At 38.4% G+C, this 12,134-nt stretch overlaps 1 protein-coding gene across 2 annotated transcripts; it reads left to right on the forward strand.

Annotated features, from left to right (window-relative positions):
- Window positions 1–836: 836 nt before the first annotated feature.
- Window positions 837–12,059, forward strand: enpp4 (ectonucleotide pyrophosphatase/phosphodiesterase 4). Of its 2 annotated transcripts, none has more exons than XM_044344713.1 (8): window positions 837–910; window positions 4,127–4,364; window positions 4,838–5,131; window positions 5,371–5,475; window positions 7,116–7,314; window positions 7,556–7,729; window positions 7,897–8,166; window positions 9,454–12,059. In XM_044344713.1, exons 1-8 carry the CDS (start codon window positions 879–881, stop codon window positions 9,555–9,557), a joined length of 1,416 nt encoding a protein of 471 aa, XP_044200648.1. In that variant the 5' UTR covers window positions 837–878; the 3' UTR covers window positions 9,558–12,059. The 2 variants fall into 2 exon arrangements, with proteins under 2 accessions (XP_044200648.1, XP_044200649.1); XM_044344714.1 differs by lacking the exon at window positions 837–910 and adding an exon at window positions 1,554–1,881.
- The last annotated feature ends 75 nt before the right edge of the window (window positions 12,060–12,134 follow it).

The raw sequence follows: 12,134 nt of genomic DNA on the forward strand, positions 1-12,134 counted from the left end.
CTCCTTGAAGTCGTCTGGGGTCTCGTAAACGTGCTCGTCAGAAGAATCCATCCTGGGTGAAGAGGTCAAATGGAGGTTGTCTCGAGACGGTGGAGCGAGTCAAGGTGTGAAACAGAGTGACTGTGATGCCAACAGCGCCAACCTTATCAAAGAGAAACCCAGGACTTTGGACAGGGCAGGCAGTAAGGCAATGCCAAGAAAAGACAGCGGTGATCTTTAAAGGAGAGTACAACTTACATAGTCTAGTGAGACAATACTGCAGCTCAAAAATGTCAATTACTCAATGGCTACAGGCACATAGCCATCTTTTAAAGGACTATCTTCAATATTTTTAACCAACTACCAAAAAACAGAACATGAAAGCAGGGACAATGCAATTCTACATTTAATGAAACAAAAGACTCATGAGCAAGGTTGTTGAATGAGAAATAATAAGCAATACAACATAAAGTTCTTGCATTTAGTTTGTTATTTTGAAGTGAACTTTTGAGGGTTTTTTTGTTTTTTTTTTACAAGTATTGCACTAAAAAGATAACATGTTCAAGACACTGCCTCTATTACCACACTGCCTCACCATAAGATAAAAACTGTGATGGATTATCTCATTATCATGGCTATCTCATGCAAGTTTCAGGTCTTTGTGTACAGAAAGTAATGATTGATTCTTTTGAAAACATGCTTTTGAAATTGGTATGCTTTGTGATGGGCTAATACATGCAAAACCACCGGTACAGTTTTCCTGCATTTTGAGGCTTCGTAAGATCACATGTTGAAGCACCATGTGCATTCTGTGTGCAATACGAAAGTGAAACTCAGGCCTTGATATCACTTAGTTGCTGGTTAACTGTGAGCCTTCTACGGTGTAGGAGGACCATAAGATGGATATGGCAGAATGTAACACCCACCAAAGGTCAGTATAACTATATATTCTTGTAGTTTTCTCATCATGCTGATAGTGATTGAAGATTGTGGATAAATCAATTTAAGAGTCATGTAAGATCGCATATGAGGAGGATTCATGAAATTTCCTGCTGGTGTGTGAAGGCTTATGCCTCTGCCAAAGCCCTTTTTGATTTATCTTGTGTAGTGTAGTACCTTAAACTTGAGATCAGTTTGTATGAAGAGTTGCATGCAAGTGTGGAGTTGCAATGCAATGCTGCAATGTAAAAAGTGAGAGGCATTGTGGTGGAGTTGGTCATGCACTTCTAATCTAGCCTCATTTACCACAATAGTATCTCACAGAGGTATGTTTAAGTGACTTTACTAAATAACTGGATGAACAATAGTGTGCTATTCTACTCGTATTTCAAGCTAAAATTAGTATCATGTACAAAATGAGAATATTTCGTCATTTTTAACAAAGGTGCAAAAGCTATTGTGTTTCTTATATTTAACTACATCCATGCAACTGAAAGACCACTAATACTTGTCCCGCCCCCGAAAGTCTGAACGCTGATTCGCTGCTTGAACTGCCAATCTAGTCAAGGCGTCACTACGTTAAGGTAAACGCAACAAGAGAGGAAGTGAAAGGTGACGTGACGTCAAAATTAGAGCATGATATATTTTTTAAACGTATAAACGAAACCGTTAATGCGTATTGCTGTGTTTCTCTTAAAAGAGAATAAGACAGTGAATATCTGTGGAGATATAAAACCAAATTATAGATAACTACACATCCGTTTTTTGTATTACGGTGCGTCATATTTCAATGAGGGATTTATTGAGAAATTTCTCACCGGAATTTGCTACAAATTATCTTTGCTAGCTCGACAACGTCTCTCGTCATTTTGAGGAAGTTCATTTACGATGTTGTTGCGTAAATAGATTACAGGGAAAAGTTATTGAGCGCTACTGTGTTGGAGGACACCTGCCCTGTTACAGGTAACATTACGAAATTGACAGTTTTTATGTGGACGCTGTCATTAGCAAGCTAACCGCTGCTTCTACTTGCAGGCTGCTAACAAGCTGCCCTGCTGATAGTGAAAATAACATGTTTCTCACTCAGTTGATATCATCCGTTTTTCGTTTTACTTCTGCTTTGTCTTTAGTGGCTATTTATGCAATAAATAATGACATTTCCTCGTTACTCTTCGTCAAATAATAGAGGCTTCCTGCTATTTATTTGACCTGTCCGTTGGCTGTTGAACAGGTTTCAGGTTTCAGTTGGAAGTCAGTTGCCTTGTTTACTTAGAAATGAATCAACAATTAGGGAAATATAAAAACACATAATGTATGTAATAATAATGTCTTTGAAACTGTGTTAAAACTGTGATGTGGTTGAGACAGATGCAGAATTACTATTGTAATATTTATGCCTCTAACATGAATTTATTAGGGCTACAACTAACTATTATTTTTATTATCGATTAATCTGCCCATCATTTCTCCATGAATCGATTAGTTATTTTGTCCATAACATCCAAGAACATGTCTTGTTCTGTCCAAAACCCAAAGATATTCAGTTTACTGTCATAGAAGACTAAAGAAACCAGGAAATATTCACATTTAAGAAGCTAAAATCAGAGAATTTGAACAATTCTTTCTTAAAAAAATGACTCAAAATGATTAATTGATTATCAAAATAGTTGGTGATTAATTTAATAGTTGACAACTAATCAATTAATCAACTAATCGTTGCAGCTTTAGTGTATATGTTGCAGGTTATTCAGTGTTCAGAATAAGGCTGTGTTGTTGGATCTTAGAAAAATGTTCACTTTTGGTGTCTTATTCAATTTCTGTCATCCTAAGCTTGCACCACTTGAGTTGTGATATTCACAAATTAGATTTTACTTAGGTAACTTTATGAGGTTCTTCTATGGCAGATGTGGCAGACTAAAAGCCTTAAAGACTTTATTGAAAGCGAATTAAATCAAATCGAGAGGCGAGAGAGGGATTCAATGTCTCTCTGTCTTCCATTCGTTTCCCAGCTGTGCTTGTAGTCAATCTAATTTCTTTTGATTTACTCCCAATTTCACGCATCTCGGAGATCACAGCTTGTGATCTTTGCTTTTGGAGCGGCTTAACTCTCTCATTTTAAAAAGCAAATAAGAAAATGATATTTGATAGAAGCGAGTGGAATAGGAAGCTCCAATTAGGACAGTGATCACACTGTGTAAAAAACTGTGGGTGTTTGTTTGTGAAATAAACTCTTTTCAGTCTCACAGTCTTGTATAGCTGTTATGAAAATGCACATTTAACTGTGTCAAACCAAGCTTGAAATGTGCAGTAGTGTCTTCATGTCTTGTAATTTGATGCATATGGAACAGGACTTTGATGTGGGACATACAACATGAGCAGGAATCCAATAATTTCAGTATCAAGGCAGTGAACAGATTGAGTTTATTAGATAATTTAAGATTGCATATGCTTCTGAGGCGTGTTTCTAATGCACTTGATTTAAAAAGTCATCTTTGATAACAACATAAAGCAAATGTTTTGAAGGAGAGGAGGGGTAGGGATTCTCTTTCATGACAGAATGTGTAAAGGAACAAAACAAACTTTCCATTTCAATAAAAAAAAGGACCACAGCCTTTACCAGTAAACATTGACCCACCACCCCCCACCTCACGCTAGATGGTATCACCATGAGCAGCCGTTGAAACCACATCAGTAGTAACAGAGCTGTTGAAACTGACATGTTACCAGCATTTAGGGACAGTTCTCAGTTTCATTTCTTTGTAAGCAAAAGTTGGACACCGAAGAATGCTTTTGGCTTGAAGATAAACTGAGAGTTTAGAATCCAGATTAGCGATGTGAAACTCAAACTTGACTGTTTAGGTTAGCGATTACTTAAAAGAGCTGATTTAGCTTTAGAGCTTTTAGTCTTTCTTGAGGAATTTCTTTTTTTTTTCTGTGTCTGGTGTCATCACTTTATTCTTTGTTAGATCCTTATATGGATTGTTAACTTCAGATTCACTGTTCTCTGGTTCCCTTTAGACGGCAGTACATTATTAGATTGAATTTGCACCTCTTTGCATTAATTCCTCGAAGATATATAACTCTTTCATCAATACTAACTCCTCAGGTATTATTTGAAAATATGTACATGATGTTATAGTTAAAGTTAGATGGCTCAAATTGAAAGAGAAATGAGCATTAACTTGTGTTTCTCTTTGTATCTCTACAGGATGTTACTTAAAATACTGCTGGGCTTCCTGTGTGGTGTGCACTCTGTGGTGACAGAGAACAACACGGCTGAGCAGGCTCCTCTGCCGCTGTTGCTGGTATCATTCGACGGTTTCCGAGCCGACTACCTGCAGAGGTTTCCCATGCCAAACCTGAAGCTCCTGTATAGCCAAGGGGTCCTGGTGGAGCAGCTCACAAACGTCTTCATCACCAAGACGTTCCCTAACCACTACAGCCTGGTAACCAGCAGCATGTGCTGTTCTTAGCGTGATAGACTGCCGATGAGATGCTTGTCTGAAAACATTTCCTTCCAGCTTTTTATCTGATAGTGTGAAGAGATTAGAATGCATACTAGCATATGTGGTAAATATGTATCTGTTTGTATCAGCAATATATTTTATACTTTTATCTAAATTTAGCAGGTTCCCTAGGGGACCCCTAATAAAAATCTGAACAAAAACAATAGGTTTCCAACACAGCTGGTGCTTAGACCCCTAATAATTCAACCATTATAATAAAATGTAGAAGCTTTGATTATAGAAGCCATGAGGATAATAATACAAAGGCAAATAAGAAATGATAAGTCATATCTGAAGTTAATGAGGCGTTTTAACATTTGAATAAAAAGGTAGAATAAATTCAAATACACAATACTAGCATAACAATGAGTTATAGCTATCATAAGAAAAGTAATATTTGTTGTCGTCTCCAGGTGACAGGGCTGTACGCTGAGTCTCATGGTATCCTGGCCAGTAACATGTACGACCCCATCAGCCGCAAGAGCTTCCACGCTGGCAACGACACCGACCCGATGTGGTGGAACGAGGCGCGGCCCCTCTGGGTCTCGGCGCTTGACTCCGGCTACAAGACAGCGGCCATGATGTGGCCCGGCTCCGAAGTGACCATCAGCAACCACACGGCGACACACTTCTTTCACTACAACCCGAATGTGACGTTCGAGCAACGATTGGGGAACGTGACAAGCTGGATGTTGGGAAACGGGACGGTAGAAAAGTTACTTTACTAAGCTTACCGTTACATTTAATGTATTAGTTATAGATATATTTCACTGTATTTCCACTCCTTTTTGTTTTCCCATTAATGTCTTCCAAGGTTTCCATTTCTACTTTGTTCGCTGCTCTAAAACTTAGTTGACAGGACTTTGGTCGACATTGCAATGCTTGAAGTCTGGAAGGGTGAACAGCTCTTGTCTGACATTCTGTATGCTATGTCTCATTCCCCCAGGAGCAAGGAGTGATGTTCGCAGCTCTCTACTGGGAGGAACCTGACCGGTCAGGTCACATATTCGGCCCCGACAACACCACTGCTATGGCCAAAGTTCTGAAGGAGGTACAGACTGTGGAAGTTTTTTTGTTTTTTTTTAACTCAAAACCTCAGAGGAGTTTGCTTGAGCCTGGTTTACAAAACTAAATGTCCAAAAGACACTGTTCTAAATGAAAAGTTTGCAAGTATATGTCATACACAACTCTAATAGAGATCTTTCTCCCAGTGGACATTCTGACTTGTCAAACACAGTTGAAACTACAGTAAGTAAGTAAGCCATCGTGTTGCTATACGAAGTAAGGAGCTTGAGGTAAAGAACAGCTCACAATGTGAAGTGGAGTTTTTTATTAGAAGTCTCAGGTCACCTCGAAATCTCCAATTGTTGTTTTTTAGTAATTTTTTGGCATTTTATGTATTGATGGCTGAAAGTAGATGAAGATAGGGAATGAGGGGAGACAGAGATAGGGGAAAAAAAAAAAAAAAAGATCTGTCCAGGTGTTAAAATATGGTTTTAGTCAGTTTAACCAAAGGTTAGGTTTTGTTTTCTGAGAATATGTTTGGGATGTTGTATAGTATTGTTGTATTAATTAATCATTGTACGTTTTAGGGATTGTTATTTTTGAAAAATAGAATCTCCAACTTTTAATAAATAATCAAATTAAGCAATTTTTGGCTCAGACAGGAATCAGACTTTTGGTCTTTGCTGTAGTAAAATATTCATACCAGCACATCTTACATTAACACACACACAGATGTATGTGTTTTTGGTAGGTATTGTCACTCCGCCAGTGAAACCTGAGTAACAAGTTGTGAAATTATAACATATGCAATTTTCATGCTCTGCAGTAACTTTCAGCATCGTTGGCTGGACCAGCCTTATAATGTCAGTTTAGGGTAGGGCGGCTGCTCTGCAGGTGCGCTCAATTTGACTGTAATTGTGGTAACTGGGCGGAGATAAGCCTCCTGAATTTGCACCCAAAATGTAGAGTGAAACAGATGAAAGAGCAGGGGGAGTTAACAGATAATTAGAATAGTTCTAATTAGAATTAAAATAAGTTCTCTTTCAAAGCAAACATCCCAAGATATGAGTGGAAAGTATTGTTCTTGCAACTGCATTTATAACCTTTTTTTGGACTCAACTTACTTAGCCATGTCATGTACTATTTTAGTACACTTAAACAACAAATATTACTGGGGCCACTACAGAAAATAGCAGATGAACCTTTAATATCCAGGAATTCACATTATAGACACTACCGCTGACTATCCCTGTAACAAATTAGCCACAGTTTCACATTGACCATACACAGTCCTCCAAGGTTTTGACCTTGTCTTGTTTGAATTTTGTCTTGATCTTGTCTTATTACCTGTCAGACTGTTTGGTCATGTGATGTTTGTGTATCTCTCTGCAGCAAAGGTTCCATCTGTGAATTTTTATATGAATTATATTATTGAATTAGAAAAGCTAAATTAAAGCAGCAGGTTTTAGTAGCATTTCCTCAGTGCAATTAAGTCTGTGCTTTTGCTTGGCAGACATGTTTATATTGATAAATGTGTAATAAAAATGGAAACGTAGCTTAGGTTTGGCATGATTTACTGAGTCAGCTCACTTGAAGGTTAATCTCATTTGGGGCATAACACCTTTCACTCAGAATTTGCTTGATGGAAACAGTTATTGATGGCTATGTCTGGTTGCATGTGATCAGGTTGATGACAACATCGGCCTGCTGGTGTCTGAGCTGAAGCGGACAGGCCTCTGGGGTCACATTAACGTCCTGGTAACCAGTGACCACGGCATGGCTCAGTGCTCGGCCGAGCGTCTTATACAGCTGGACACCTGCCTCCACCCCGACAACTACACGCTGGTTGACCTCTCACCCGTCACAGCCCTCATCCCAAAGAAAGGTAACCAGGCTCACATCAACTAATGTGAGATGAGCTAGCATACAAACAGGCTTTCTTTGATGTACCTAATCATACATCTGTTGTCGTTATCCTAAAGAAAAATAGTGGAACTTTTATTTCCTGTATAAAAACATAGATAAAGCTTGATTAATTTATGATTATCAGGGTGAATTAGAAACAATTTGTATAAGAAGTCCAAATTTGCATCTTCATTCTCTAGTAATGCCTTTTCCTGTTACAGACCCAGATACCGTCTTTGCCCTGCTGAAAAAGTGCCACCCCCACATGACGGCATATTTGAAGAAGGCCATTCCTGATAGGCTGCACTACCGGAACAACCAGCGCATCCAGCCAATCATTCTGATTGCTGACGAGGGCTGGACCATAGTGCGGCAAGGAAACAAGCTGCCGAGATGTACGTATCTTAAATCATTTCTGTCTTTTGTGTTCCTAAACTGGGATAGTCAGAAATCTGGTCAATAACAAAGTCAGCTGTGATTTTTGTTTTCCTTCCACTCTTCACAGGCTGGCTTTTGTTTTATTAAATAAACAGCTCTCTCTCTCTTTCCTTCCCTCTCTCAGTGGGTGATCACGGCTATGACAACTCCTTACCCAGCATGCACCCCTTCCTGGCAGCGGTGGGGCCCAGCTTCCGTCAGGGCTATCGAATGAGCAGTTTACAGAGCGTGGACATTTACCCGCTAATGTGCCACCTGTTGTCGGTACCCCAGCAGCCCAACAATGGTACCCTGAACAAGGCTCGATGCCTGCTGGCTGCTGAGACCTGCTGGGATGTCCCACTGGTGGTTGGCCTGGTGGTGGGCGTCCTACTGGTACTCACTACAATTACTGGTAAGTGCGAACGATTGCAACAGTATATTACTTACTGTTTATTACTTCTCAAGGAATAGTACGAGAGCAGAAGCAGTGAAATGAGAGCAAGAAACATAAAAGTAAGCTATAAAAAGGAGATGAAATAATAAAATGGGTAATCACAGTGTCATTAAAAATACAGTCACCCTTTGTGACAAGGTGAGATTTTGCAACCACTAGTAGGACTTTAACAATGTGCCATTAAATCCTCAAATCAGTTCTTAAACTGACAGGTGACTAGTGAAGAGCAGCCAGGATTGGTGTTAGGTGATTGCTTCCCTGAACAAATGTTAAAAGCTGGCAGCAGCATTTTTTTTTGTGTAAAACATCTTTGGATGTTTCGCGTGCTGAGACTAGAATTAAGTCCTACACAATAATCAAGTCAGAGATAAATGACCCAGTCTTGCTTGGATGTCCCAGTCACCTTTAGTCTCCTAAGCATGGAATGACAGCTCACAGTTAAAAAAACAAACAAAAAAACTTAGATTGTGGGCTTCATTTCTAACATTATTAGATGTGAAACTGCAAGTTTGAATTGTTTTTTAAACTTCAGCAAGGCAGGACATAACATCGGTAAATCGGTGGCCTCACACTTTATCAGGACATACAGTTGCATATCATGCACATTACAATGGAAGTTGATGTTATGTCTATGCATAATATTTTTGAGGGATAGCATGTAGATAGAGAATAAAAGGGGACCCAGGATGGACCCCTGTGGTACCCCATAAAAGAAGAGGAAGCATCTCCAACCACAACAGAGAAGGATCTGTTGGACAGATAAGAAAGAAACCAGTCTAGAGCTACATCACTGATGCCAACACTGATGAAGACATTGTGTTCTTCTGTGTCAAAGGCTGAGCTGAGAACAAGGAGAGTTAAGATACAAGCTGTGGGCCATAAGTGACTTATACCAGAGCAGTTTCCATCCTGTGAAGAGGATTAAAGCCAGATTGGATTTTTTCCAAAAATCTTGGAAGTGACATCCAGAGAGGACTTTTAAGAAGATAAACAACTGCATTTTTAAAATTGGAGGGAAAATGCTGGTAGACAGAGAGCAGTTACAAACTCTTGAAGTACTGCTTTTAAAAACCAAGTGGGAGTGCAGTCGAGCAGGTGCACGATTGTGATAGTGCAACAGTAAGCTCCAGGGCTGACGTTGAGTTTGAGGTTTTGAAAGGTAACCCTTAACCCCTGATGTTTCAGCGTAAATGTACTGCGTGTCTCCAGCTCATCAACAAACTAGAAAGACTTGTTTTTCCCCAGTTCTATTCAGGTACCTGAGCCAGCGCCGCCCGTCAGGCCCCCGGCCCTTTCAGAGGCTGCAGGTTGACTATGACGACGATGACGACGACCCTTTGTTGGAGTAGATCAGTCAGAGCCGGTCATCACACACTAATCTGTGTCACCTGTTCATACTCCAATAGGTACTTGACATATTGCACTTTACTCACTGAGGCCATTGGCCAAGCTTTCACTCCGGCATGTCTATATGTGTGTGTTCATGTGCACACACACATGCTGTTTTAAAAGCCTTTAGGTCCACTGACACATGATTCTTCTGCTGTGGATTTGTACACTGGTATAAAAAACAGATGTAAGAAATGGTAAATACTATAGTTTTCATTAACTCTCCACAATGTTACTGTTGTTAAAAATCCTGTTACCAGAGATGACTTGAACATATAACAAGAAGCCAGTGAAGTTTTGTTGCACAATAAAATTAGTTTCTGAGGAGATATTGAAGACTTTTTTGGTGAAAAGATGATCACATTGAGATTATAATTTTATTCTGGGAGATTAAAAAAAGAGACTTTTGGTTAATATACTGATTTAAGAGATTTATTTTATGTTGCTTTAGGAATTTTGTTTCTAGATGTGTTTGTATTTTTTGTATTTGTTGTGTTACTTTTTGCCAGCAGAGGGCGCCAATAGCTTATTTAAGATTTATATTGCATCTCACCGAGATCCTGTTTCATGAAGAGGAAAGCTTTTATGTTTTTTAGCTTTAATGAACTTTATTGTTCAGATTACTATATCTACTCTGTGTACTGTTACTGTTTAGGTTTATTTGTTGCACTGATACCTGAGTCTGACATCATCTAAATAATGCTTTAATTTCCCCCTTTTATCCATATTCATATTCATATTCATATTTATATTCATCCATAAAAACTTACATTTGAAATTGGAATTTATACATTTTTAATATTAAATTATATCATAAAAGGTAATAAAGTCTATAAATGTTACAGTAAGAGGAAATGGTGTTTTGGAGATTTCTATGCAAATTGTTCACTAAATGTAGTTGTCGCAGGTGTTCATTCTGTTCTCATAGTATGTATATGAATTATACCAAAGACAGTTCATTTGTCCAAAGACATATTCACCATCTGAAAAAGAGACATTCTTAAGGTGGGATTTTGTCTCTCAATGAAAGGGAACTAAAGCAAAATAATAGTTATTATCAGTATCAGGTAGGATAGTTACACACTGGAACTCCTAAATTTTAGAAATATTACAAGATCAGATTCAGGTCATGATTTTTAATGTTTCAAACTTGGAAAAAAGCATTTTGGAGTCCATTTTTATTCACTGAAATTTGGGCTTTTTTATGCTACAGGTTTTGCTCAAGGTTATATTGATATGACAGCCGGGTGTTTTTCAGGGATCAGGTCTGTTGATGTGCTGCTGAAGTAGTGAGTAGTTGACGATGAGAGTGTAAAGGATACGTCTGGTTATATTCTATATGTTTCTTACTGTCAACGAATCCCATGAAACAGGCAAAACTAACAATGAAAGAATCTACTAACAGTTATTGTCTGTGTAGTGAAAATATCTTACACCTCTGTGCCATAGATCTCATTTGTCTATTTATAACCATTAAAACACATCAATCTGTCACACCGCTGCTCTTGATGACATGTTCCTTCATGACCATAAACACATACACTAGATTATTCTGACTCAAGTTAACATAAACTGTCCTGCTGCAAAATATTCACTAGAACATCAAATATGTACTAATCCGCAGCTGAAAATAGTCCCCAACAAATTCAGTTTACTCCTGTTTGAGTCATGTTTGCTAAAAACTAAAGTGCCAAGCAGCTTTAGGTAATGACTGAGCCTTTTTTTTTTTTTTTTTTTTTAATGAAACGTTGGGGTTGAGCGGTTGATTTTGGTGTTTTCATGGAATTCGTTGACAGTAAAACTGCAGAATATCACCAATATCACCTTATCTTTTAATGCAGTGCACATGTATACACTGTTCATGTATTTATTCATGTGTTTGTGTTTGTAACGTGCCTCTGGCTGCTGAAACGAATCACGAGGAAACTTCCATCCACACTCATGCCATGTTCTGTTCTTCGTTCTGCACGTAGCATTTTCTTCAACATCAATATGTAAAATTACTTACGCTGCCTTGATATAATCACCATAAACAAATGAGACAATTTGCAATGACTCACTCCAGCAGTAATGTCATTGCTGGTATGTTTTCTAATTCAGACCATATATCCCATAAACACTGTTGTTTGCTGTTTGGTGTTGCAGCAAATTAAGTGACACATTTGATCCAGTGACCAGGGGTAAAAACGCAGTATAGTCTTGACAAGATGGTCTCACTTTTATGGTGATCATATTCATCATATTTATGTGTGTTTGTGATGTTAAAATGCTACATGCAAGCTGCGTTTTTTTGCACTCTATTTCTGTTTGAGCCTTAAAGGTACTGTTTTAGTTTTTCTAGTTTTGAGAAGTGTAAAAAGTCCTTTTGGTACTATGCAAATCCTGCTTGGCCTGTCCAGAGATTTCAGTGGTTTAATGAGATTTTCCAAAAATGAATAAAGCTGCTTGGAAATTGTGAAAAACCTTTGTGTTGTGGTTCATGTGACATCCCCCTCACATCACAAGTGATTAAATGGAAAGGAAGAGCGACACACATT

The sequence above is a fragment of the Thunnus albacares genome, chromosome 24 (genome assembly GCF_914725855.1).
Source record: "Thunnus albacares chromosome 24, fThuAlb1.1, whole genome shotgun sequence".
Classification (NCBI taxonomy): domain Eukaryota; kingdom Metazoa; phylum Chordata; class Actinopteri; order Scombriformes; family Scombridae; genus Thunnus; species Thunnus albacares.